This window comes from Meriones unguiculatus, chromosome 7, assembly GCF_030254825.1.
Source record: "Meriones unguiculatus strain TT.TT164.6M chromosome 7, Bangor_MerUng_6.1, whole genome shotgun sequence".
Classification (NCBI taxonomy): Eukaryota; Metazoa; Chordata; class Mammalia; order Rodentia; family Muridae; genus Meriones; species Meriones unguiculatus.
The window spans coordinates 107,621,769-107,646,050 of NC_083355.1; the positions used below are offsets into that span (position 1 = coordinate 107,621,769).

The window sequence follows — 24,282 nt, forward strand, 5'->3', positions numbered from 1 at the left end:
CTTCCAGCATGTGCCCTGGGGTGGGAGGAAGGGCCTGCAGAGGGATGGCTGACATCTGGTAGGAAGGCTGACTGTGGACTCTTCCATGATGAGCAGCACTGAGGGACCCAGACTGTCTGGAACCTTCTTGGCTCCAGTGGTACCTTCCCACCATGCCAGGAGAGACTGGAGCAGCGTCTCTTCATCATCTTCTTATGTGTTGTCTCAGCTCCTGGTCATTTCCCCATGTTGGTAGCTGTGGAACTGGGGATCTTAGTGGCAAGGCCTCTGCCGGCTCCTCCCTGAGGACAGGTGGCTCAGACTCTGTGTTCTGGCCCTGAGTGCGGGTTACCGTCTGTCTCTGTTGAGTGGCTGTGCTTGAATGTTTGATGCCCTTGCCTTTTTGTTCTATGGCCCTGGGGAGAGACAGCGTGAATGTGTGTGCTTTAAATTCACAGCCCGAAACTCTGTTAGGGCAGAAATGTTGATGATCTTTGCGGGGTCAGGACAGCACCCTGTGCCTGTGGGCATGGCCAGCTGAAGGAAGCACTTAGCCAGTGACTTTCACCTTGTCGCCTTTCCTGGCTGTTCAGAGTAGACATGCTGTGCCATCGGCTTGGTGGATAATTCAGAGCATTAGGCATGAGAGAGTCCAGACCAGCTTCCTGCTGCTGCTCCACAGAGGGAAAAGGCTGAACTTTAACTGGGCAGAGAAGTACCTTAGGCAGATTGCAGATCACCCCTAGGTAAACAGCATTAGTTAAGCTTTTCCCAATAGTCCAGGGACCCATCAGATTTCTTGCTGCCTGGCTTCTGTGATCTGTGTTTGAAGGGAGGTGATAGTCCTAAGAGGCCTCCAAAGGAGGAGAAGGCTGCAAAAGGGGCCTGGTGACCCAGTGTGGCTCATCTTGTATTCTGTTCACTGGTTCTGTAAAACTTTCGGTTCATAATGAGCTAAGGGCCTCCTCCAACCTCACGGGCCTGTAGGGAAAGCATCGAACTAAACCATTTCCTTTATGCTTGCGAAGGAAAAGTCAGGAATAAAACAGACCCTAGTGACTCCCTTGAAAATACTCTTCCCAATTAGATCCAAAGACGAAAATCAGCCCCAAGTCTAGAGAAGGAATTACACAGACGTTTTTATTCTTTGTGGATTGTAGGGGTTGGATGCCCAAATGCTGACATTATCTGAACGTTAGTGACCAGCCTACTGTGTGTGGATCCACCTGGAAATCACACGGTCCCATCCATGTCTTTCCTTCTGTCTGTGACCTTGCTTCATGCTGTTTAGTGAAGCCCAGTGGGTAAACGGCCTCATGGTAAATATTCATATGGACCACATGTCTGCCTACTGGTACTCACGCAGAAACCGCCTGCTCAAAGCAGTTCTGCACAAGGACAGGGTGTTCTGTCCTTTCCAGGAAGGTCTCAGCTGACTTCCTGCAGGAAGGTAGGGATTTGGTGGAGGAGACAGCCTTGTATTGAGGCTTTGCAATCAGGTAATCCGCGGGGACTGAGAGTGTGATACAGTCATGTTTGTCCTTCACGAGCCTGTCTGCCTCGTTCTGTCTTATCTAAGGTCACAGTGGCTCCTTGTTCCTCACATCCCAACCCAAGCCTGGCATGGTCCAGACTAATACCAGCTTCTCCAAAGAAATGGAACCAGTAGGACACACACACACACACACACACACACACACACACACCCTATATTTCTCCATGCAGCTATAAATCTATTGATCTTTGTAAAGTTGTATTTGTATATAGTATATTTGTCAGCTTCCCATCACTGAAACAAGCTTCCCGAGACAATTGGTTAATAGAAGAAAGGTTCATGTTTGTCAGCATATGGCTTTGGAGGTCCAAATATGGCAGCCCTTGTTGCTTTGAGCCTCTGTCGAAAGTGGCATGAATAGCCCCACAACTGAGGCGGGGAGGAAGAGAGGGAGAGAAAGAGGCCTGGCTCCCACAGTCCGCTTGTGGGGGCATGCCCCACCCACCTGCAGGCTTCCCTCTGGGCACTTCCCTTTAAAGATTCAGGAAACCTATCATTTAATACATGAATCTGTGGGGGACACTCATCCAAACCATAGCTCTGTGTGTGTGTGTGTGTGTGTGTGTGTGTGTGTAAAAGCCAGTAGGACACACACACACACACACACACACACACACACACACGTGCACTGATATATTTAAAGCATTGGTTTACAGGCTCACCTGGCGGGGCTAGCAGTAGGGAACTCACAGGCAGGGACTGGGGTACTCGTCCTCCGGAAGAGTCCCTTCTCCCAGAAGCCTTAGCTTCTCTGTGCAGCCTTGAGCTAACCAGAGCAGAGCTGAATTCACAGCCGCGGTGTTGGGAGTAATCTCATTTACTTAAACTCGGCAGATGGTAACTGTTAGCCACATTTACACAACAGGCTCACAGCAAAGCCTAGATTTGCATATGATTAAAGAGCTGGTTGTGTCCGCCTGGTCAGGTTGGCACAGACAATTCACATGGCAACCAGCTCTGGGCTTCCTGCCCTGAGGACCACAGCCTGTGAGAGGACAGGAGATCCAGCCTTCCTCTCTGTCCAAGGGAGCCTTAACCACCACCCCTCAGGCCCAGATTGAGGAGCCTCTGAACCCCAAAACCCCACTTTGCCCAACCTGTCTCCTACAGGCTGACTGTGAGGCTGGCCAGGTCAGGAAAGGACCCAGTGGCCCTGGGCATCAGGGACAGCGATCTTTTCTGCTCAGCCTAAGGCAATTTAAACTCCCTTAATTAAATGGTTTTGATTTTCACTGCAGATCAACAATACTCCCAAACGGTAGTGCTCCCTGTGAAAGGTATTAGCCAAATAGTGGCGCCTTAGAGGGGGACACTGCTGATTACACCAGGTAACATAGGGTACAAAAGACCTCTGTGTGGTGGCCCACACCTATAATCCCAGCACTTGGGAGACTAAGGCAGGAGGCTTGCTTTGTTGGGTTATTTGGCAAAATCTCAAGACCTAGACTGTAGAGCCCAACCATGACCAATGGCGATTGCCATGACCTAGCACTTGCTCACACTCATGCTCCAGGTACCTGCGTTCTGTGAACACAGATTAACAGATAGGTGGATGATGCAGGGTGAGTTGTTTTCCAAAACAACCACATTGCAGCCCTAACCCCTGATACCTATGACTGTGTGGTTGCTTGGAAACAGGAACTTTTTAACTAGTCAGAATGAGGTCATGCTGGGTAAAAAGGTGGGACCCAAAGCCAGTGCCTGGTGTCCTCTTGAGAAAGCCACATGGAGACCCCATCATAGGAGAATGTCAGATGAAGGCAGAGGAGTGACACATCTACCAGCCAGGAAATGCCAAGGACCTTGGCCACTACCAGGTGCTGAGAGAGACCTGGGGCATCTGTTCCCTGAAGCCGAGATGGGAACTAGTCTATGCCAGTCTGCGTTGGTTGGTTTTTCCTGTTGCTGTGACAAAATTCCTGACAAAGTCGACGTAGGAGGATAACGGTCTATTTTAGCTCACAGACTGAGGTACAGCCCGTCATGATGGGCGAGTCAACATGGCCAGCGTGTGAGCTGCCTGGTCACGCCGCGTCCTCAGTCAGAGGCAGAAAGATGGATTGTGGGTGCTCAGCTCACATTCTCCTTTTTATTCAGCCCTAACCCTCCTCATTTAGGGTGGGTCTTCCAACCTCAGTGAGCCCACTCAGGGGACCCCCCATCATCCCACGTGCCCAGGCTGGTGACTGTAGAGCAGAATTAACCATCACTTGGTCTTGCCAGCGACTGGGTTCCGGATGCCCGGGCGTGTGATGAGATGGATCACCAGGGATTTAGGTGTGTGGCACTTTGCTTCCTTTCTTGGTCCTAGGACGCTCTGCCGGTGACACCCTACCCAAGTGCCCAGATCATGCCCAGATGCCAAGAATGCATCATGACCCACAGCTGAAACAGCTCACTCTCAGGCGAGTCCAGCCTGGGGACTTTCCGAAGCCTGCTGCCATCTGGCCCTCGTCAGACAATGAATAATTGTTTCTGCTGGTGGAGAGACAGCTCCAGTTAACACATGGCCCAGATTCACTCAGGCAGCCACCTCTGCCAGCCAAGAACGCGTAGGGGGCACGTGGGGCCTGGCCCCAGCACACTGAGTTCCACCGTCACTGCTGGTGACAGTGACAGCTCAGGTGACATCTGCTTCCCCTGTTCCCGGGAAGGTACAGTGAAAAGAATGTATCTGAGATGGGTACCAGCCCTAGAGGCCCCCTAGCAGCTTCGGAGGTGTCTGCAGTTGACTTCTGACCGACCGAGGTATAGCCGTCCGTCAGAAAGTGGTGACCGTGTCCACCAAGCTCACATCTACCCATGGAAGGTCCGTGCCCTGTGCACATGTGGGAACCAGGTGCCTGTCATGTGTGGATCCTTGTCATGAGCAATAGCATACCCGAGGGCTCTTATGGCTGTGACATGCCTCCATTTACCGGACTATGAGACATTCAGCCCTGATTTTTTAAGACTTTGTTTGCGGTGTGCGGTGTGCGCGTTTGTGTGTGTGTCAGTGTGTCTATGTGTGTCTGTGTGTCTATGTCTCACAACCCAGGGCCTTGTACAAACTAGTCAAGCACTCTACCACTTAGTCATACGCATAGCCCCGTATGAGGTCTCACTTTTATACAATGAAATGCAGATTTTCAAGCAGTGTTTGTGTTTTGACAAATGGAATTAAGGGTGTAACTACCACTCCGATTGTCACCTGGGGGGTGGGGATCTCTATTATTCCTGAAAGTTCCTTGCAATCTTTTCTCTACATCTCTCCCTCACCCAGGCATTCGGAGTTCCCTGTTTTGACAGTTCTTGGGTACCATGGTGTTCAAAGGGCCACACTGTGCGGTCCAGTACTGGATTCGTTTGTATGTTATCTTATTTTTTAAACATGAATGTGAAAGGTAACAGGTCTCCTGGTGGCATTTCCTATGTCCTTAGGTTTGATTTTTTTCATCTCCCTGACCCCCTACCGTCCTTGCTCTAGCCTTCTGCCCCGCACTGTTCCCTTTTTCACTTTGCTATCATCTATAGTTTAGCACGTCCCTTACCTGTTTTCTTGAAGCCTTTTGCTCTCTTTCTGGGAACTCATACATCACGTTCATCCTTTAGTCCTTTTTATGAGTCACAGTGAGTTGATATAATAAAATCATTACGGGGGGGGGCATGGAGACTCCTTTCCTTGCCGTGCCTGCCCGAGTCCCTTTGGGTCACTTCCAGACTTTTGCATGGCGTCTTCATTCAAAGCTGTAAATAAACAACGTGTGACTTCTGTGTTGCTCTTGAAAATCTGTAGCAACAGTCTTTTCCACAGCCGGCAAGAGGGCGGAGCTCTGACCCTTCTTGTTCAAGGATATAGACCCCTAATCAGCAACACAGCAAACGAGAGGGTAGCACAATAACTTGACCGTTACCGTCTTCCTGGACAGCTGCTGGCTCCCACTGTCTTCTGGTTAGCAGTAACCAGAGTCCTCACGAATGGCTTTCCCCCACCCCATCCGATATGTTGTTCTTAGAGCAAACACCAGATGAAGAATTGATGGACAAAAATGTTTCATGGCTCTCGCTGTACAGTCCGGTGCTGTTGAGAGGTTGCCCTTGGGTGAACGGAACTGGCGGTGATATCTCCCAGGCTCCTTAAGAACATGACTGCGATAGTGTGCATGAAAGGCCGTTTATGAGCTTTCCTCCGCCATACTGAAATGCCTGAGGAAATCCACCCATGAAGAGGAAAGGTTTATTTTGTCCACATACAATTGGCCCTATTGCTCCATAGGGCTGCGGAGAGGAAGTGCATGGAGGGATAACCTCCTGGACAGAAAGAAGAAAGGTAAAGAGACACACCCTTCAGGGACACACCCTCACCGACTTAAAACCTTCCACCATGCTCCACCTCTTCAAGGCTGTGCCCGTCCAGGTAGCTCCTGGATACATTGTACTTTGAGCAGAGTTCCGCCTCTTGTTACCTTGTTACTCTTTCTCTTACACTCTCCCACACCCTTCTTTCCTCTTCTTTTACAGCCCAAATATGTCCCTCCTGAGTCAGGTCATCCTCCCTACCCCCCACCCCAGCTTCCAACCAAATATTAGAGAAAACATGGCATTTGTGTTTTGAGTCTAGCTTATTTCGATTAACATAATAAGCTTCGGTGCCTACCCACTTTTCTGCAAACACACCCTTCTTAAAGACTGAGTAGAACTCCACTGTGTGCGTGTACAGCATGCTTTCTTGATCTGTTCATCGTCTGTACAGGTAGGCTGTGTCAGTGATTTGGCTGTTGTAAACAGTGCCACAGCAAACTGTTTACACGTTCACACAGCAAACTGGACATACGTGTCTATAGTAAGAGACTTTGGTTCTTTGTAGTGCATCCCAAATTTGGGTTAGCTGGGTCACATGCAGAGTTAAAAGTCAACCCACAGAATGGAAAGGAATTTTTGTCAATATTGCCAGTATTCATCTGGCAGGGAATTAGTATCTAACATATAGGAAGATGGCAAAGAATTAAACAACGAAAGAGTGAAATAATCCAAGCAATAAGTGGACAGTGGAATTCGGAGGAATGAAATTATATCACCTCCTGGCTATCAAAAGAGAGGAGGGATGGGGTGGGATCTCACAGTCCTCTTTGAGGGCATGTCCTTGATGACCAAAGGACTTAACCCACCTCTAAAGCCTCCGAGACCTCCTGATAGTCATACCTGGGAACTAAGTCCTTAATACGAGCCGAGGACACTCAAGATCCAAGCGTCCACAGTTGGGCTTGCGTTGGAGCTGGTAGTCACCGAGACTAAGTCCTGAGTACTGGGGCTGGTGACTACAGAGCCCGTGATCCAGAGAGTTCCAGTCAGATCTGCTGGCCTGTCTGGGCTCACCGTGGTCAGCTTGTGTGTTCTGGATTGTGGAGTTCTGTCACTAACCAGTTGAGACACTGGGTAAAGCAGCTGACCTCTCTGAACACTTGTTTCACCCTCAAGACTTGGGGGCTGATGAGATGAGGCCAGCAAGGGCGCTCACTAGACTCATGGCAGGGTGGCTTAGAGCTCAGCATCCCCTGGCACACCTATGGACCTTCATCCCTTCCTGGGTGGAAATCAACAAAAATGTAGTGTCTGGGCAGCATTGGGTATAAAAGTCCCTGATTCCAAGAAGGAACAATGCAGTAGCTGAGGTTTTCAATCATATTTTTTTTTTCTACTACATACTCTAGTTTTAGAATGGACTGAAGATAGGATTTCAAACTCCTTTTTATGCTGGCTAAGGCAACAGCGTCATATAATTATGGAGGCAGTGGTACAAGACCTTAACACGTGAACTCTTGCCCATGAAAGGCGTGAGATTTTCAGCAAAGTTATTTTAAACCAGTGAATTGGGGGTGGGGAAGATCTTGATTTTTTTTTTTTTTTTTTTTTTTTTTTTTTGCTTTTGGCTTTTGGCTCCCAGTGCCTGAGTGGTTTCTAAAACACATACCTTATGTAAGTTGAAATAATGGAAATTTGAAGCTATTTAAACGACTTCCCAGCCTCCCCGTCTCCTTTTCATAGTTTCATAATAAACGTCATGGCTTAGAACATAGGGTTATTTTTACCCATAAAGCAAAGAAAATGGCATGTTTGGAGGCAGTTTCTTTAAAAAAAAAATTCACTTCACAGTTTACATTCCCTAAAGAGAATCAACTAATTGAAAGGTTTGGGGAAATGTTGCATTCCCCAGAAAGCACAGCTCCGTGGACTTTCTGTCTGTGGGGGAATATTGTGCAGAGGCTGAGAGCACCGTGCCAAGGATGCAGGGCCAGGGAGGCCAGGCCTGCAAAGCCTTCTGGGCAGGGCTCTTTGATTACCCTTCAGTTAGGTAGAAAGACAAAGGCTTGACCCCTCAAAGGCACCCTGGATACTGGCCTGGTGACAGGTTGTGCCAGGATCTGGCAACCTGAGCCTGTCCATCATGGCTAGAGCAGAGGGTGCACCTTGGGATGATCCCAGCCAGACGGAGGGGCGGAGGGGGGGGGCAGACAGTGCTGAGCCTGGAAGGTCTGAACTGGCTTCGGCATTTGTCTTCTCTGGCTGTTGAGAAGCTGCTTAGCTGTGTGGGAACAGACAGGATGTTAGCTAGAAAGATGATCAGAGGAGTGGGAGATGCTAGAGGAAGCTGGAGATGAAAGGTGGACGGATTCAAGAATGGCCTGAAAAACGAGCTTTGCCAAGCCTCATCTTGGCTCTCAGGGAGGCTGGTGGTATGTCGGCTTACTGCAGGATGCAAAAACCATCCTCAAAATTTTACACAGAAAAGGACTTAACTCGGGGAGTTAGGTGATCAGAGAAGTACAGGAAGGGCTAAGGAAGGGGTGCTGTAGGCTGAATGTTTGTGTCACCCCCAAACTCATATGGGAAATCCTAGTTTTGAGTGTGGTGGTACATGCCTATAAGCCCAGCACTTGGGAAAGAGAGGCAGGAGTCACAAGTTTGAGGCCAGCCTGGGGTAAACAATGATGTTCCATCCCAACAAAGAATTGCAAAGAATCTTAACCTCCAGAGTGATGATGTCCGAAGGTAGGACTCTGGGAGTTAAGTAGGTCAAGAGGACTCTGACTTCACCATTGGGGCTGGTTAGCAGCCCCAGAAACAAGGCTCTAGCAAAGCCTTGTAGCATGGGCTTATAATATCAGCTACTCTGGAGGCTGAGTCTATAGGATCCACAAATTCAAGGCTACCTGGGGCTACAAAGTGAGTTTAAAGCCATCCTAGGAAACTTAGTGAGACCTTGTCTCAAAATTAAAAGAAGAGAGCAATGGGATTTAGGTCAGTGCTAGAATGCTTGCCTAGCATACGTAATGCCCATGGTTCAATTCCCAGTACCACGCAGGGAGGAAAGGGAGCTCTGGAGAGCCGCCTGGTACCCAACCATGTGTGGACAAAGACAGGTGACACCTTCCATGACCTAGGAAGCAAGGATGTGATCTTGGACCTCAGCCCCTCTAAGGCTGTGAGAAATAAGCTTCCTGTGTTTGGCAAGTGCCTTGGGTTGGCATGTTTTGTTACAGCAGCCCAGACGGGCTGAGGCAAACAGAAAATAGAATAGTCAAACCCCAAAACACCTGCTCAGAATTCAGGATGTAGGGCTGTCGCCATCAGAGCCTGTCAGTGTCTGTAGCCGTGGTTGCCCGTGGAAACAGCAATGAGTACATCTGACCTCTTTTCTGCTCTGGAAGTCCCCACGGTCAACAGGACCTAGTTCATGGTCAGAACCATAGTCCGAGTGAGCCGAGGCTCCTCAGAACACGGTGCATGCTGGGACGTGTGGCCGGCCCCATGTGGAAAGGTTCATGGAAGGAAGTAAAATGGAAGCTGACTGTGTCATGGTGTACCCTGCATCAAAATCTCAGAGAGAACTGCAGGCTCTTCTTCCTGCAGTTGGAGATGGTGGGCCGTTCCCTGTGGATGGGTTTAGAGGACCTACAGAGGGGCCAAGGACTGTTTGTTACAACCATTGCTCAAAAGGTTGAAACTTAGGAGGTGTCTGCAGAGATTAGAAAAACAAAACCAGAGAAAATGAGTAGAAGGAGAAGAGAGTAAGAAGGAAGCCTTAAAGACCTAGCATTCATGGGTCCTGCCATGGTCAGGGATCTTCTACAGCACAGTATTATGAGAGAGGAGCAAGAGAGGTCAAAGAAATGAAGCAAGGCTGACTGAAGAGGTGGGAACAAGCAAGTTGGATGTCTCTCCAAGCATTTTGCTAAGTGAAAGATGCTGATGGAAAAGCATCTCTGTAGTAGAACTCCACTGATAGGACCTTTTGAAAAGGGCACATATCAACCCCTAGTGGCCAGGATTTGGGGACTTAGGGAAGTATTGACTAGAAAAATTAAGCATAAAGGAATTTGGGGGATGATAGAACTATTTTGTCTTGGAAGCGTGATGGTGGATGCATGACCTCATGCATTTCTCAAAACTCAGAGAACTCCACACCACAAAAAAAAAAAAAAATAGACTTTATCACATAGAGAATGGATGGATAGACAGATGGATGGATGGACGGACAGATGGATGAATGAATGGATGGAGAGATGGATGAGTGGGTGGGTAGGTGGATGGAGAGACAGATGAGTGGGTGGATGGATGGATGGATGGATGGATGGATGAGTGGGTAGGTAGATGGATGGATGGATAGATGAATGAAGAGATGGATGAGTGAATGGATGGACCGGTATGTGGATGATGGGTGGACGACACACACACACATATATCTGCTTCTGTTGCTTTCTACCTTGTCTTATTTTCTTTTTGAGATTTATATTTTCTTTACATGGGTGGGTAAGTGTTCTGCCTACATACATGTCTGTGCTGTGTGTGCCTGGTGCCCATGGGAGGCCAGAAGAGGGTGTCAGACTCTCTGGAACTTTAGTTACAGGTGGTTAGCTGCAATGTGAGGGCTGGAATCAACCAGGGTTCTCTGGAAAAACAGTCCATGCTCTTTAAACACTGAGCCATCTCTCTAACCCTTCATATTACTTTCCTGAGACATGGTCTCTTACTGAACCTGAAGTCCTTCATTACGACTAGATTAGCTGGCCTGCAAACCCCAGGGATTCACCCGTCTCCACACTGGGATTACAGTCATGTACTGCCATACCTCACCTTTCGAATGGGCGTCGGGAATTTGAACTCAGGTCCTCATGCTTGTACAGCAAGTACTGAGCCATCTCCCCAGCCTGAGAAATGGTCAGTCCTATCAGATGTCTTAAGGAGACTGAGGAATACCCATGCTGTCTCACCCTTGGAGCCATGGAATTTGATCAGTGAGATGCCAGGCACATTCCTCTTTCCAGGAGCTCTGTCTCTTGTCATGGGCCCTTTGAGATCCCGGGAAAACAGAGCCTTCCCCCCCCGCCACACACACACACCAGATAAAAGAGACCTTGGTCCTGAGATGTATGCCTGTTGTAGAAAAGATGTTCAACCGAGGAAAGCCGGGTAAGTGTCATCTCAGGTTCTTCTCTTGTCCCCTATTGGGGTTGTGTGACTGCAGGTGACTCCTTTGGCCCTTTGGTGTCGGGTTGCTCATCGGTGAGTGGAAATGAGCTCCTTGGGAGATTAGGACTTTGATAAATTGGCACTTCGGGCTTTGGGCCTTGACTTGAGCACCCTTCTTTAATGGAGTCACTTCATGTCCTCCATTTCCCCCAAGTCGGCGATGGCTGGCTCTCTCATCATTCCAGGGGCCTTTTACTGCTGCTCATTCAGCTGCTTATTTGTCCCCGTGCATGGGGCCAGGTGTGCCAGGGCCGATGTGTGAGACTCGGCACTCTGCTCGACACCTGGTGTGGGGTAAACACTTGGGGTGTTAACTCCTCCTCTACTCTTTCCGGATAGGGGAATTCGTCATCAATAGCTTTGGTGGTCTCTGAAAGTCGGGTCACCTTCCAAGATGCAACCATTGTACTTACTGGAGAAAGCTCAAGGCACACAGAATATTATTTAGCAGTTCCCAGGGTCCAAACGCCCTGAGTGGGTGCTCTGGAAATGCCCACTGAGTAGATCCATACATTTTGATGAGCAGCACCATATAGCTTGAAAGGGACGATGCTGGCAGAAAATGACCACGTATCTTTCTGTGTGCACGGCAACGCTAAAGTGTGTCTTGGGGAACTTCAAATAGCAGTTTGTAGGTGCTGAAGGACTCGTGGGTACTTATAGACCCAAGGCATTTAGGGTCTCCCCTTCAATGCCCAGGAAGGTGGGCAATAGGAGAGATCTCCCCAAATGTCCCTGAGCCATGCATACATGCTCAGGCAGAATGACAAACAGGTAGACACTGCGTGTAAGGATGCCTGAGGATGTCCAGGATCACGGGCGATAGCCAAGTTCTTCTGGGGGCCAAGGTCCAAAAGGAAGGCCACCTTCCATCCCATTGCTACCCTGGTTCCTTCCTGCTGAGCTCTAGGGTGTGTGTGTGTGTGTGTGTGTGTGTGTGTGTGTGTTAGCACCATCCTACCTCCCTGAGCTCCACAGAGCCTGCAGACAAATCTCTCCTCCCCCCCCACACCTGCCACCAGGGATTTCTACAGCTTAAAGGCTTAGGTGTGACCTCAAAAGCCATGGTGTGCCCCGCTGGTCCCTCCCATCTCCCTGATGCGGCTCTGAGCAAGTGGGGTGCAATGAGCCCTCTCAGATTTGCAAGCCTCACACACTTGAACATGGGTGGGCGCTCCTCTTCCTGGTGAGCCATAGAAAGAGAGAGAGGTTTCCTCAGGAACTGGGGGTGACGCTGTTCCAGCAGGCAAGTTCTACTGTGGCCTGTGCAGTCCGTGGCTTGCTCTCCCCATCCGAGGTCTGGCTTTCTTTCCCCCGAAAAGCTGGTTTATTGTCTCTCTTACTTTGACAAAACAGTGGTACATATCACCTGCCACCATGGGGACAGATGAGCTGGTGAACAGTCGCCGGGGTTGCTACATCTCTTATGCAGAGCCTGTTGGGGTCACATTTACAGGCAAGGTAACAGCCCCTGAGATGCCATCAGCTTGCTGAGGTCACACAGGTCCTAAGGGACAGAAGAGTGTCCTGAAACTTCAGCCCATCTGCTCTAAAGACGATGGATGCAAGAACACAGGACATGTTGCCCACAGGTCAGAGTCGTTCTTGGTGACAGTGTAAGAGGGACTGGGACGGGCACCAGCGCCATGCCCACTTCTGGAGGGTTCAGTGCTGCAGTAGAGAGTGGACTGGAGCATTCTCAGCTAGTAGCCAACGGGGGAGGGGGGTATTGGTATGGCCTCTGCTCACTGAAGGCCTTTGCTGCTCAAGCCAAGGAGTGCCATACGTATCCGGCAAGCCTTGTGTTTTCACAGTAGATGTCACTGAAGAAGCAGAGGGCCCTAGAGATCAGAAGACTCAGCCACACAGCCCCCAGGTAGGGGGATTTGTTTCTTCTCCATCGCGGAGGGAAAGCATCCACGACTAAGAGCAACTTAGAGAGGGATAATAGGGCCAAGACGCCATCACGGTTAGGGAGGCACGGCAGTAGGCAAGCATGGTGGCCAGAGCAGGAGGCTGAGACATCACATCTCACCAGCAAGTGTGAAGCAGTGAGAGTGAGTTGGAGGTGGGGAAGGGATTTAAGCATGCAAAGCCCCGTGCGCTGTGACATACGTCCTCCAGCAAGGCTGCATCTCTCAAAGCTGCTCAAACAGACCAACCAGGACCAAGCCTTCAGACAGACAGCACGACGGGAGACATGCTTATTCAACACACCGAATGTAGATGAACCCGAGGTCCTGAATCCAGAGTCTTGGACTCTCTCTCACCCGGTCACTTCTGTCTCTTAGGCTAGTTCAGGCATATATCCGCATCCATATCCCAGCATGTGAAAAGCTTTGGGTGGGCCCTGAGAGTAGGGAGACCGTAGCAGCTGAGAGCTCTCCAGGTCACCTACTGACCAGCAGCCAAAATGAAGACTGCGGATGACATTCACTGACCCCGCAACCTTCCAGCATGCACTTAGGGGTGCAGGGAAGGCAGCAGGACTGCATGAAAGGTCTGGTCTGATCAGGGACAAAGCCATTTATATAACCCACAGCCCCATCCCGGCTGGAGGCCAAAAGACATGTCCTCCACCTCAGGAAAGCCGAGATTTGTTCTCTTTCTCATGCCTCCAGGGTTGTGTACACTGCCAGCTCTCCTCACAGTGGCTTGAGAATCAGGAGATGTCTGGAAATCTCTCGGCAGAACCACCGTCTCAGGATCTGTGCGGGGAAAAGTCCCAGACATTTCCGATTCTCCTGGAAACAGAATCCCGGCCACAGGAATGTGGAGGCTCTTCCTCCACAATTCTCCAACTCCAAGGAGCAGGTTCAGGCCTTGAAACAGTACCTGTAATTCTATTTTTAAAAGCTCGATTAGAAAATAAAAATATAATGAATGGAATGAAGATATTTTTCATTAAGTACTTCTTGCTCCAAAGTATGCACAATCTCTGGTTCCTGGATGGCTGCCTGTTTCAGTTTCTTGTCTGGTGAATCTGATGTTGAAAAGTGAGATTTTATTACTTTCATTTTCAGGGCTTGGGGATTTCTGTCTGGGACATTTATTGAGTGTCTGCTGTGAACCTCAGATCTTCCCAGCATCTGAGGGCTGGCAATTGAGACGGCGTCCTGGAGGCATGAGATAATGTGGATTATTGTCCCCATTAACACCATACCGTTGCTTATTCACTTGATGGGTGAAGTCTCCTGAGAACCTACTGAGCCAGGCCCAGCTTGGACGAGAAAATGCAGTAGTGACCTCGGCCGTGGGAATCCCTATCTTTTAGAAGTTTCCAGTTTAGCTGTGATGGGGACCAGTAGGGATCCGGAAGGGTCTTGCTAGCATTCATCCATGAAAGCGCATATCCATCAGTCATTCTGGGAGGCAGGAAGGTGAGAAGGGACCATTCTTCCATTGGCTGCAGCATTCTCGGGCAGATGAGTTGCTCAGAGCTGGCGAGGGCTACAGGCAGACAGCCTGTAAACCTAAGCTTTGACTCGGCTTACTCTCATGTTTGGACCACTAAATAACACAGCCACGAGGCTATGAATGCAGTCTGTGGGGGTGGGGTGAATGTGTTTTCAGACTCAACTGGGCATATGTGTCACCGTCTGAAGAGCTGTTGAAGCTGTCCTATTTCTCATCACCCCAGCAGTGTGTCTGTCTGTCAGACAGCAGCGGGCCCGGTGTGTGTGCAGTGTGTTATACTATCTTTCAAGACACAAAATCCCAGTTAGCCTTCAAGTCCCGGGATATCTGTGAGCTTCTCCTGGAAGCTGTCTGCCCCACACTGAGACCCGGCCAGCTTTCCCTCTGGTCAGTCAGTCTGAAGCCAGCGGCCCCTGACTCCTTGGTGGACTGGCTCTCAGGCGGGTTTGCCAAAGATGCGCTGCGGCCTAACACCCTCTGTCTCTTCTCTTCCAGCGATTCATGAGTTCCCCACTGACCTGTTCTCCAACAAAGAGCGACAGCACGGCGCTGTCCTGCTACACATCCTCGGTGTAAGTGTCCTCAAGGCGGAAGCCGCAAGCCTTCTGGCACAGGAGCCCATCTGTGTAGTACCTAACGGCCAGAGAGCAGCGGCTCTCGGCCTTCTGAACGCTGCGACCCTTTCATACAGTTCCTCATGCTGTGGGGACCCCCAACCATGAAATCATTTTCGTTGCTGCTTCATAACTGATTTTTCTACTGTTACGAGTCATAGATATGTAAGATGTCTAATATACAACCCCCTCCAAGGGGGCTGCAACCCACAAGTTGAGAATCGCTGACATAGAGTATCTGGGATTGTATTCAATCCTTGTAACAACTTCAGGAAAGAATAGACACCAGGCTGCTTTGTCCAACAAGAGACTTTTTTTTTTAACTGTCAGGCGACTTGACCAACATCACCAAGTGTCTTCACTCCCAGCACAAGAGCATGGTTCTTCCCTGTGCCTCATTTTCTACTTTTGTGAAACAGGCTGTACACATGAGGTCTAGAAGTCACCCAAACCCGCTGGTGTGGTACCCAGGTCCCCTGTAAGTGCTGGCTGCCATGGTTCCTGTGACTGCCCTTCAACTCCCCACACTCTTCACTCCCGTCCACATTCAGGTGATACCCCGCACGTTCAGGCTGGTTGGCCATGGACAACTCCCTAAGGCTCAGATAGACCCCGATGGCAGGCAGTGGAGTTCAATAGCAATTTAAATGGGATTGAGAAATTCAGGACCGAAGTAGATGGCTGTTCTTGGACAGGACAAACCCTAGCCTCAGATTTCATCTCCCTGAAAGATCTGTTTGTTTGCAGTAACATCTCATGTATCCAGGCTGGCCTCAAACCTGCTGTGTAGCTCAGGATGACCAAGAACTTCTGATACACACATACACACACACCCCTACCTCCCAAGTGCTGGAGGACTAAACCCCTGGCCTTGTGTGTGCTGGGCAAGCAGTCTACTGAACGAGCTATAGCCTCATGCCTTCAGAAGTAAAGTCCTCTATTAGAACACAGCCACCCCATTGTAAACTCAAAGTGGCTGCTTTTGAGTTTACACAGCAAACTGCATCAGAGTGCATGTTCTGCGGAGCCCAAAATGCTTTCTGGGACCCAGTAGAAGACTGTTGAATGGTTGCTGGAAGTGAGACTGCCAAAGCGGTTGGCTTTTCCGCTTTAGATCAGCCCCAGTAAACTTCATCCTGCTCAGCACTCCCCAGCACTGTCTGCTTACAAATTGAAATTCAGCCAGCCACGAGTCTTTTTGTAGAGGCAATTTAGTGAAGGAGAATCTGGGATTCTCTAGTGGAGAACAAGGACCAGGAGATGACAAATGAGTGGAGTTTTGATTGGCAAAACTAATGAAAGTGGAGATTTGAATAGGGATTGTGGGCAGATGTTGAGCCTTGGGCCTGTGTATTATTTCTAGAATGGAGTGACTGCTTTTCAGATAACCTGGCACCCACATCCCGTTCCCTTTCAGTAGGAAACGTAGATTTGGTAGGTATTCCCCCATAGTTCTGCGGCCCTGCCCCGCTAAGCAAAGCCTTATGGTTGAGCCTGAGTGTGAGTACCTCGGGAATGTTGTAAGAACCTTTCAGAGTGGCAATTACTAAGCTAAGACTGGAGGGCTGAACCCAGTCCATTACTTGATTTTACAAATAAAGTTTTATTAGAACACACACACATGCGCGCGCACACACACACACACACACACACACACACACACACACACATTCCAGGGCTGCTTTGGTTTTAGAAGAGCAGTGTTAGTGTATAGCAGAGACCACTTGACCTGCAGAGTCTAAAATACGACTTCCGTGGAAGAAGTTCACTAATGCCTCCCTTAAGGCAGGAAAGACTCACACAAAGGAGCCAGTGAAGCTTTTTAGCCTTCCCTGATCCAAAGGATAGAAACTGTGATGCCATCCAGGCTCCATTTTCCTCTCCAGCGCTCTGAGGTGCCATGAGAGAGAGAGGCCCTTTGACCTCATGGGTCACCTTTGCCAGGGTCATGATGTTGGAGTGAAGTACAATCAGAATCCTGGGTGAATAGTGGGGGTCCCCCAATTGACCCCTCCTTTACCCACATGCCTGAGGTTTTCTTCTAGCTTAGGGACAAAGACGATGAGTCTCACCCAGGGCAGCCCCACCTGGATTCCAGCAGATAGGCAGTACAGGCGCCTTGGCCATCACCAGCTTCACTTCAGTTCATCCCAGTTCACGTAGCGCTGTGTTTGGGCTGAAGCAGCATGGCCTCCTTGTCCTTTTGGCACGCAGGGCTCAGTCCCAAGGCTGTCCCTACTTTCCTTGGAGCTGCCCGAGGGAGTGTCCCCCACACTCCGCTCACCTGGCCACAAGTTGAGATCCAGACCTCCCCCTCTTCAGCGGCAGATACTGTGTGTTACAGAAAGTGTGGTCCAGACATAGGTGGCTGAGCGGGTGGAGGAGATGCCCAGAGCGAGGTATCAGGAAGGAGTGGGGTTCCCCATCCTCCCTGGGCACTATTCCCCAGAAACCTGGCCAGGTTCCGGCAACCGCAGCTCTTCCGAGCCTGTTTTTCTGGGCTCATGGAGGCGTTCTCACATCGGCATTGCTGACCGGCCCTCAGTGCCTTCTCACTCTTCAGATGTTTAGCCACACCCTTCTTATCCTGCCTGGGACTTTCCAGTGACCAATGCCGTCCTCTCTAGGGCTGCCAACTCCTGGCCATCTCATTAGCATACATGGGACACCACAGCCTTGTGGAGATCCTGATGGCTCTCAGATGGGTGTCCCAGGGACTGAGACCAGATCTCTCAATGTGTATTAGTGGATACCCCCCTTTCTCTTGACATGTATATGTATGTGTGTGCGTGTCTATGAGTGTGCACAAGTACACACACATGGTTATGGAGACTGGAGGCCAGAGTTCTATATCCAGTGTTTCCCTCGATTGTGTTTCACCTTATTTTTTAAGATAGCATCTCTCACTGAACCTGGGCTTACCAATTCAGTTAGGCTTGCTGTTCAGCCAGCTCTCAGGGTTCTCCCGTCTCCACCTTCTCAGAGCCGGGCTTACAGGCATGTGCCGCTGCACCCACTTTTTACATAGGTGCCTGGATCTGAACCCAGGCCCTCATGTTTATACAGCAAGCACTTTGCCAACTGAACCATCTTCCCAGCTCCTCTCTCCTATCTATTTTCTGAAATACGATCTTCCCATGTAGCCCAGGCTGGCCTGGAACTTGCGATCTTCCTACCTTAGGCTCCCCGAGGGCTGAGATTATGAGCATGTGCCACCCTGCCCAGCAGCAAATCTGTGTTTCTTACCCTGTGACACTGCTGAGAGAGAGCACAGAGACAGCTCAGCATTCTGTTTCCCCTCTCCAGGCCTCAGTTTCCTTTTCTGTCAGGGAGGATATTGGGAGAATAGTTCTCTGTTGCTGGGGCTTTCCCATGTGCTTCATCCACTTGTGCTTCTGCCTGAAGCCTGGCGCGGGTATGAAGGACCCTCACGGAAACCAGCTTTCTCTTTACAGGCTCTCTATATGTTCTATGCCCTGGCCATCGTGTGTGATGACTTCTTTGTCCCGTCCCTAGAGAAGATCTGTGAGGTACGTGGCAAGGACCTGGAACCCTCCCCAAAGCCCAGGGTGACTAGGGAATGAGTCGTGTAAATGACAAGGACAAGAAGACTGAGCTGGGACAAAAAGCACTCTGGCAGAGAAGACCATCACATAGCCACCTGGAGTCTGCTACGTAGCCAGACCTTGCCTGGAAAACACCAACTCAGTGTCAATGAGGTCCCCCTGTCCCCACACTCAGCAGAAGCCATGGCCATGTGACAACACCCTCCAGGCCATCATACTGTAGAGCCAAATCTGGCCAGCAAGGGAGCAGGAAAGCCCATGACTGTACTGGCACATTTCCCACAACCCATAGGTGACAGTCACAGGGGAGATCTGTGTTCCCTAAGTGCTCCCCTGACTGGACACTAAGCTGTGGTGACAGGAGTCCTCTCTGTCCCACCTTGGCATTGTGTTCCCCCTTTAGCTATTTGGTTAATTCATTTTTCCTTTTCCATATGCAAGAGCTTGGGCTCCCTCTGTGCTCTGCCTTTCTCATAGCTTCTAATTAAGTAGGGGAGAAAAACAACTTTTGTTTGCAGCACTTACCCTGTGCAGCCCGTCTGTCCTGTGAAGTCACCCAGCTCTTTGGGGCCATATTGTCATGTTGAGGACAAGTGGCTCTTAGGGACGAGTGCCTGCCTTCAGTTCGGCTTGCTTCTGGGCACAGCCGGGGAAGCCTTGTATCACTGCACAGCAGGGAGTGGCTGTTTTAGAACCTGGGTCCCCAGACTGTGAGCTGGCAGAAGCATCCGAGCCTTCCTGTCCCCCCCTCCCCCCTCTGTTTACCCTTGCATCCTCTCAGATGGAGCATGGGAGGTTAGTACAAACAGTTCTGTCTCAGGATCCCTAGGGTGGAGGCCGGAAGGCAGTGGTTCCTACAAAGGTGCCGTGGCTGCCTCTGCTTTCTGGGAGCCGCCCCTACCTAGGAAAAACACAGCCACGGGCCCTGACTTTTTCGAATTACGCCTATATCTCTCTGACAAGGTACCTGACATGATAATTTAAGTAACAAGATATTTATTTAGGGTCATGATTTCAGGGATTTAAATCCAAGGTCAGCTAGCTACCTTGTTTCTCGGTTGTATTGGGTCACATACCATGGTTTGGATGTGTGGTGGAACAAAGCTACCCGCTCATGGTAGCCAGAAGTAGAGACACAGAGAGAGACAGGTGTTGAAGACAAATCACAACCCCAAGAACACACACCCAGTGACCCACTTTTTAATCTGGGTCCCACCTCGAAACGTTTCCAATGCTTTCAGATAATGGCATCAAAACATCAGTGACCTAATCCATTGATGAGGTCAGGACCCACGTGATCCAGTCACTTCCCCAAACTCAGCTCTGAACACTGCTACCCTGGGAACCAGGCCTTTAGCCCAGGGGCCTTTTAGAAGATACCTTGTATCAGACTCATGTGGACTGAGCACACATCCAGGCCCCTCCTAGGCTGATAGCTTGGGAGAACCACAGAAATAGGGTTGGGCCTTCTTTGCCCTCTCGGTTTGAGAGAAACCCATGGAAAGAGGGCTAGGGCTTTAAGCATTGAGGGCGCCAGGCACTGTCAGGGTTGCCTGTGGCCAAAAGGACAGAGTGGTGAGTAAGGGCCCTTGTCTTAGTCTTCCTTTAAGGGCCTTGGATGACGAGGCGAGAGGGAGGGAATATTACTTTGGGGGAGAGGCCTAGGAAGGCTTCCTAGAGGAGATGATGTTTGCCCAGGCTGGGGAAGTAGGAAGTATTTTCGGCAAGTAGGGGAGAAAGGACTGGGAAGAAGGATGGTACAAGCCAAGGGCAGCAGGTGACAGAACAGCTGACAGCATGGCCTCGATCCTGCCGAAGGTGGTTGCAATTGCGAGGCGGACGTCTGCCTCCTCCGCAGTCTTCTGGTTGGCAGCATTGGGTAGACCCCTTCGGGAGGAGTGCTGTGTCTGTAGCCTGGATGGATCCCAGAGCTCTGACCCTGCTGTAACTAGCTGAGAAGTGGGGAGAAGATTCGGAACCAAACTTCCTACAGGGCCCAGAGCCCAGGCCCCCTGGGCTGTGTGGGGACAGGGGGACCTCATTGACACTGAGTTGGTGTTTTCCAGGCGAGGTCCGGCTACGTAGCAGACTCCAGGTGGCTATGTGATGGTCTTCTCTGCCAGAGTGCTACCTAAGTCCACCGTCTTTCATTTTGGATCAGATGAGGGGCTTCCGTGACCAAACCATGGACTTGCTGAGCAGCTCTTAAAAAACCTTCCCAGCCTTGTCCCATGTCAGCTCAATCCTGGGGACAGGCCCTCTGGGTGCCTGAGGCTCTGGGCTTAACATGGAGAAACATCCAGGCATGCGATGGAGCCTGGATCCCACAGCCTCAGGACAGCTTCTAGACCCTTGTTATTACCACTGCCTATGCCAACCCGTTCCAGGCCCTGGGACCCAGAGGTGACACACGAAGAGAAATCAGATGTCAGGAGGGAAAGGGGGGCCAGTCAAAGCCTGGCAGAGAGCATGGGGCGTGTGCTTTGGGGGAGAGACTGTGGCTCCAAGCTGGGCTCGGAGCAGCACTGAGCCACCGAGAGCTTTCTCCCTCCCACCTGGCCAGTGACTGTGTCCCCCACCCTCACCGCTTGTCGCACCCCAGTTGCCTGTGCTCTTTCTGTTTCAGAAACTTCATCTGAGTGAAGACGTAGCCGGCGCCACCTTCATGGCAGCAGGAAGCTCGACGCCGGAGCTGTTTGCTTCTGTGATTGGTAAGGACACCGGCAGCTAGGAGACCATTCAGAGAGCTCCGGGGCTTGCTGCCCACTGCGGTGGGGGCACTTCCCAGCTCCGAGCCTCCGTTTCCCCATCTGTAGACTCAAGGAGCCAGAGGGGCAGTACGTAGATGGGTGGTTTCTAATTGGGGTGCTAACGGGTGCCAGGCTTCTTGAGAGGCAATGTTCAGAACTGGAGTGTGTCTGGGGCTGTGCAGTTCCGTGCCTCTGCCAGACTGCCGCACTGTAGTCGTTAGATGTGCGGGTTATGAACGATAAAGTCGTTCAAAGATGTGGGGTCTGGCCGGTGAGATGGCACAGCCGGTAAAAGTGCTTGCCGTGCAAGCCCAAAGACCTGAGTTCAATCCCACGAACCCCCTGCTGAAAGTTGTCCACTGAACAACTCTCTCTCTCTCTCTCTCTACTGATGATGATAATGACGATGACAATGACAATGATATGTTTAATTTGACTTAAAGGCGAACCATAAGCGCACAGGAGCAACTGGTTCCCAGGGTCCCACCGTCCATCTCTTTTTCATTCCAGGTGTGTTCATCACCCACGGAGATGTTGGTGTAGGCACGATCGTGGGCTCTGCCGTGTTCAACATCCTGTGCATCATCGGAGTGTGTGGACTCTTTGCTGGGCAGGTCAGTGGATGATTTTTTTCTCTGCCTGCCTGAGCAGTGTCCTATAGGATGGGGTGAGCATCTCCAGAGATGGTTGGAGTGGCCATGGGAACACCCTGAAGAGGCTGGTCATGCCATTCTCTGTGGCCTTGAGAATATCTCCGTTCTCCACTGGACCCACGAGCTAGAGCTGGCTGGGGAGGTACCCCGAGGCCCATCCTCCGGATCTCTGGGCAGCTGGCCTCATTCCCAGCCTCCAGGCGATTGCAGCTGATGCCCTCTCTCTGTCACGGCAGGTGGTGCGGTTGACATGGTGGGCTGTGTGCCGTGACTCCGTGTACTACACACTCTCTGTCGTTGTGCTCATTGCGGTGAGTCATCCCCTCACGCCTCATGTGTCGGGTGGTCAGGACCCCGTGAGGGCACAGGTGCCTGCCTCTCTGTCCTTGGCCCCGTGACAAGAGAGGTCGCGGCAGTGCCAGTGGACTGTGTTGGTCCCTCTCTCGGTGTTCACACTGGCCCCTCACACCTCTACCCACAATGCACCTCCCTTTTTAAAGACCTCATCCTTGGTCCCTGCACAATAGGACTAAAATCCAGGACCATTTTAATGACTAAAAGCTTTGGACAAAACAAAATCTATGGGAGATGTTCAAGCATGTACTGACATGAGGTCCTTCCTAGCCCACATGGAGACCCATCCACCCTTCAGAGCCTACTTCTGGTGAGCAAGTTTCAAGCTGAGCAATAAACCTAGAAGTTCAGGAGACCCTGGCTGTCATGATCAAGACCAGCCTGGGCAGCCTGGGGAGACCGTATCTCAAGACGAAAACTATAGAAGTGTATAGATGCAGCTCAGTGGCCAGCCTAGCACGTGCAAGAAAGGGCCTGTATTCAGTAGCAGGAAGAAAGTAATAAGCGGAAAGTTTCTGGGTTCTCTGTCACTGCAGAGCAGGAGAGGGCCAGCTCAAAGCATCACAGGGGGCAGCTGGGAGCCAGGGACAAGGGTAAGGACGAAAAGGCAGAAGGAGCCAAAAGAGGACCCCTGGGGTCTGTTATTATGGAATGTGCCACCTCAGGCCCCAAGGGCTGGTGTGGCATCATGGCCCGCACAGTGAAGCACCACTGTCAAACATGTGCCATCCACAGTGGGGCAGTTTTTACCTTTCCAGTGGTGCATAGGGGCAGGTGCCTGCGGCATGCTGAATTTCAAGGAAATTTGTGACAGTTTCCTAATTTTCAGGTATGACTACCCTTAGATTAGCTATCTACTGCTTTGTAAGAAAGTTTCTCCAAAGCTGGGCATGGTGAGGCACACCCGCAGTCAAGGGCCAGGGGTATAGCAAGAGGAGTGTGAGTGCCAGGCCAGACCTGACAGTGTGAGGCAGCAAGCACTTACCTGTGAGCGGGGAAATTTGGGGGAGGCTGAGCTAGGAAGAGAAAGGTCTCCGGACACACAGTCAGGTGAGCACCCTCTTCAGGAACATATGGCCATCAGCTGGCCTCCAGGCCCAGCAGGCCACCCCACTGTGCAGCCTGCAAGGTGCCTGCCCTCAAAACAAAGGTGAGAATGTGAGGAGGTCAGGTTAAAAAGTAGGCTGTGGCTTCTACCCTGTAAATGGCCAGAGGCAAGTCCACAGGTCTCCCCATGTTCAGAGGAAGCTGAGATACCAATGGGATTACTGAGGCCAGCTCAGGAACTGCCCACCACTCTCAGAAAGTGCCTTCGATGCCTACATGAAACAAGACACCTATGTGAAATTTCAAAAACATAAATCTGCACTACCCTAAACATACCCATAAATGGGCAATAAAAATAACTCGTAAAAGACTGAAGTTTTGTGGGTTTTTTTGGTAATCATTTTGGCATAAAGTCACTAATGATGTCATCTGCTGCCTGCACAGAAACTCTCGCAGCCCTCCACTGCAAATGCAGACTGGTGACAATGTTTGGGGCTTCACCATAGGGGTGGAGCCCCTCCTCCCGCTGCCATGTGATTGCTCAGTGAGTGCTTGATTCCTCATAAAACTCTAAGTGACCAAGGCGCGTTCTCAATTTTCATAAGAGTAAACTTCCCTGGTTGTGAATCAAGTATTCACTTTAAACACTTGGGTTTGTACAGTAGAGTTAGGCCAAGGTCCTTGTTTTTCTGTTGCCTAAATATTTGTCATAACATGCTTATTATATAGTATATTTTTTTCATTCAAAATTAAAACAAACAAACAACAACAACAACAAAAAAAAAAAACCCTTCACAGTGTAGATCTATCTCTGTGTGTCTTATTCTCCTCACATTC

At 50.4% G+C, this 24,282-nt stretch overlaps 1 protein-coding gene across 2 annotated transcripts in view; it reads left to right on the top strand.

Annotated features, from left to right (window-relative positions):
- Positions 1 to 24,282, top strand: part of Slc24a4 (solute carrier family 24 member 4) — a 128,556-nt gene that overhangs the window by 63,683 nt on the left and 40,591 nt on the right. For both annotated transcript variants that reach the window (XM_021650209.2, XM_021650210.2), the window contains exons 3-7: positions 14,957 to 15,033; positions 18,531 to 18,605; positions 21,268 to 21,352; positions 21,902 to 22,005; positions 22,281 to 22,355. In XM_021650209.2, the coding sequence (XP_021505884.1) occupies positions 14,957 to 15,033; positions 18,531 to 18,605; positions 21,268 to 21,352; positions 21,902 to 22,005; positions 22,281 to 22,355 (416 nt within the window). The remainder of the gene's footprint in view (positions 1 to 14,956; positions 15,034 to 18,530; positions 18,606 to 21,267; positions 21,353 to 21,901; positions 22,006 to 22,280; positions 22,356 to 24,282) is intronic.